Source organism: Sinocyclocheilus grahami, unplaced genomic scaffold (assembly GCF_001515645.1).
Source record: "Sinocyclocheilus grahami isolate Dianchi unplaced genomic scaffold, SAMN03320097.WGS_v1.1 scaffold214.1, whole genome shotgun sequence".
Lineage (NCBI taxonomy): Eukaryota > Metazoa > Chordata > Actinopteri > Cypriniformes > Cyprinidae > Sinocyclocheilus > Sinocyclocheilus grahami.
In genome coordinates, this window is record NW_015505393.1 from 401,718 (window position 1) to 405,685 (window position 3,968).

The 3,968-nt window shown below is 36.4% G+C and overlaps 1 protein-coding gene across 3 annotated transcripts in view; it reads right to left on the minus strand.

Annotated features, from left to right (window-relative positions):
- The window catches only part of LOC107596063 (semaphorin-5B-like), a 33,085-nt gene extending 30,211 nt beyond the window's left edge, over nt 1-2,874 (minus strand). For all 3 annotated transcript variants that reach the window (XR_001610331.1, XM_016286672.1, XM_016286671.1), the window contains exons 1-3: nt 2,745-2,874; nt 2,250-2,457; nt 1,864-2,071 (exon numbers count right to left, since the gene is read on the minus strand). Coding sequence is in view for 2 of the 3 variants with exons in the window: in XM_016286672.1 (XP_016142158.1) it covers nt 1,864-2,071; nt 2,250-2,457; nt 2,745-2,831 (503 nt within the window). In the remaining variant the exon portion in view is untranslated. The remainder of the gene's footprint in view (nt 1-1,863; nt 2,072-2,249; nt 2,458-2,744) is intronic.
- Nucleotides 2,875-3,968: the final 1,094 nt, after the last annotated feature.

Sequence of the window (3,968 nt, forward strand, 5' to 3'; positions counted from 1 at the left end):
CTTTATCAACGCTGTCATGAATTCACACACCACTGTGTGATGTAATACAAAAACTTGAAACAGAAGATGCTACCCTCCCATCATTCCCTGCATTATTGGGCATTTTTTCAGCATGACAATGAATATATTAATTCTCCCAAGGTGAAAATCCTTCAGTGGACATGTATTTCACTCAATCTTAACGCTCTTGAGCAGCTGTAGGGGATTCTGTAGAGACGAGCTGAGCAAAACTTCCCTATTAAAGACCAGGGCATTTAAGGAGGTCGTCCTCCAGGAGTTAAACAGCACAGATGTGAAAATTTGTCATGAACTTGTACACTCAGTGCCAAGAAATGTCAGAGCAGTATACTTTAAGTTCTGGAGGACATACTAATTACTAGAATATTATACATTTTGTGAATTAAATCAAGGGTGTACTTATTTCTGCAATCCTTCATTTAAACAAAATTGGCTAATTTACTTATCTTACAGGAAATATTGGCATATATTTTGTTGTTTTTATTAAGTATATGTTTACTATGTTTAAATTTTGCCATCTTTCCATGAATTACATTAATTATATTAGTGATCATTAAGAAAATACATCTTTTATATTTATTCAGAGGGGGTGTACTCATTTATGCTGTGCACTGTAACTATATATTCTTAATATACAGTGGGGAAAAAAAGTATTTAGTCAGCCACCAATTGTGCAAGTTCTCCCACTTAAAAAGATGAGAGAGGCCTGTAATTTTCATCATAGGTATACCTCAACTATGAGAGACATATATATATATATATACTATATATATATATATATATATATATATATATATATATATATATATATATATACACACACACACACACACACAGTATATATTATTTAAAGTAAATAAAAAATCGAAACAAAATAAATCAAAAGTAAATCAAAAGCATGCTGAGAATGTGCTTTGCAATTAAATATTTCATGGTACAATTAATCAATTTCAATGCATCTTTGCAACAGCCAAATACATTCAGACCAATGTATTGGGCCAGTGTGTTGCATCTTTGCTGTTTCACCGTGAGCGTAGTGTCTTTGAGACAGCGTGTCAAGTTAAAAATAGTCCAAACCTTCAAAACCCCTGCAATCTGTTCCATTCTGTCACTGTTTAGCTGTTTTTGAACCCAAGAGCGCACCTTATGTCAGTGTCCCCTAAAAAACTGCATCTAATCAGGTCATCAAACCTAAACTTAAAAATGAACCTAAAACCAGAATAATTATTCAAATCATCCTTGTGGCTAGTTAATCGGCTAGCTGTTCAGACAATTCAGCAAAAATAAGTAGTTTCACACACCCCAACCTATTGCCTGCATACTGAATTTCAGACAAATAAATGATGAAATATGTGACCCTGGACCACAAAACCAGTCTTAAGTGTCAATTTTTCGAAATTGAGATTTATAAATAATCTAAAAGCTAAATAAATAAGCTTTCCATTGATGTATGGTTTGTTAGGATAGGACAATATTTGGTCGAGATACAACTATTTGAAAATCTGGAATCTGAGGGTGCAAAAAAATTTAAATATTGAGAAAATCGCCTTTAAAGTTATCTAAATTAAATTTTTAGCAATGCATATTACTAATCAAAATTAAGTTTTGATATATTTATGGTAGGAGATTTACAAAATATCTTCATGGAACATGATCTTTACTTAATATTCTAATGATTTTTGGCATAAAAGAAAAATCGATAATTTTGACCCATACAATGTATTTTTGGCTATTGCTACAAACATACCCCAGCGACTTGGTTTTGTTGTCCAGGGTCACATATGAAGACCTTGATTGTTAAAGCTGTGTGCTGCACAAAATGTACAGATGAAACATGGTACTCACAATTCTGTTTTGTGGCTGGAGCATCTCGCCAGAGGGATCTTCATCACTTTGTCATTCAGGCCCACAAAAAGAGTCCTGTCGCCATGGAGAATCTGAAGGCTCAGGATTGGCTCGCGCAGACCAGGAGGGAAGAGCTGCATCTCCTCCAAGTAGCAACCTTGCAGGCTCTTATTTGTGGTTGCCAGGGCCTTAAGAATAGTTCCATACTCTAATAAGTCAGAACAGAAGGCAAAGCATAATTACACAAGGCTGCATAACGAATGCTAACTAATACTATTTCTATAAGGATTTGGTGGTAAACGTTTTGCAGACATACGACTTACAAGGCTTTTGTGCAAAGGAAAAATACAAAGCTGAAGTGACTAAGTCTGACTTTGGCTCGTTACCTGTGCCTATGTACATGACGTGGTGCAAAGTATCCTGCCCCTGTACAATGTCAACAACCAACTTAGAGAACCGCACATCATCCTGCCAAACCAGCGGGTCCACAGAAACAGGCTGAACCACGTCATTCATGAGGTAGAGCCGCTGGGCGTCCTGCAGACTGCGTTCAGTTAGTCCTTCATTAGGCCCTTCTTCCTCTATGGTCCCACACTGTTAAGTGTCATTAGGGTTAGACTCATTAGTTAGTGTAGAGGTCAAGCAGGGCATTGCAAATATAAACTAGCAAAAAACCTTTCCAAAAAATGCAAACTTCTCACCATGTAATTTTATAGGAAAGTAGACAATAACAGTGAATTACGATGCATGCAAGTACACCCAGCTGGTCTTGAGCAATTACTCTCACAGTGCCAGGCTAATAGAACTTATCTACCGGCTGTTTGTTTCAGACACACACACAGAGAACAAAACGTAAAAGACATTCAGGGGGAATGAAGCACCTGGAAGTTAGGGATGGGGTTTGGGGTAGGCAGCCACGTGGAGCGAGGGTTCTCCTGGGAGCGAAAGGGCCCGTTAAAAGCCTGCATGATAGCGCTGAGGTTGTATGCACAAACGGCAGAGGCTGCAATGCTGTTCCTGGAACACAAGAAAGAAAGAAAGATGATTAAAATTTTGGTACTATGAAAACATGCAATATGTATCTATATCTGTCTATAAACATGCGATATCAATATATGGTCTTTTGTATATGGAATATAAATGGTATATTATACAATTTTAAATATATTCAAAATGTTTAGTCATTGGTTCTTTAATATTGGGTCTGCAGATAAATGCCATTTAACTTAAAACCCATTACAGAGAATATTATACTTACATTTAATATATAGATTATACTGTATATTAATACATTATTATATATTATATTATTTTACAATATAATAAAATAAAATGTTTATATAAAAGATTTTATATATTTTATAAACATTTTTAAAGGGGTGGTTCACTGGGTTTTTTCTAGGCTTGATTGTGTTTATGGGGTGCAGTCTAACATGTGCATCATTTACCTTTATTCCACACCACTCTGTCCCTTCTCAGAGAAATGGCCTGATCTTTTCCTGTTTTTATGAAGCCCCGCCCTCAGAAATAGGTTATTAAAAATTAGTTAGCTAGCCTGTTGTGATTGGCTAAACCGCCTCTAGTGTACGTCTGAACGTCCCGCCCCTCACCTCAGCAGCATTTGCTCCAGTTGTATTGTAAACAACGGCATTGTTAATATCGCTTATCAGTTTGAGCCCGATTGAGAAGCAGAGGATATTATTGAAGAGGATTGTGCAGAACCTGTGCAAGCACAGCTTTTAATGGTAGGCCTATGTTTTTTATTTATTGTAGTCTCATACTTTTTGATATGCTGTTATTTGTAAATGCTACTGCTTATGTTAGCTTTTAATTTACGGTTTTATCCTGATTAAAGCTTTAATACAGTACGGCAACTGCACGCGTGTCCATGTTTAACGCTTCTCATAGCTATGGAAAATAAATGTATAATTGGAACAGTTCATTGTTGGAGCTGAGCTGAATGAGAGAGAGAGAGAGAGAGAGAAATGCAGAGCACGTGCAGAGCAGGGGGACGTGAGGAACAGTATTAAGAACCGCTGCTTTTGAACACTCATTTTGAAACTTGTGAATCCATTAGAATCATTAGAAGACAGAATCACGATTCA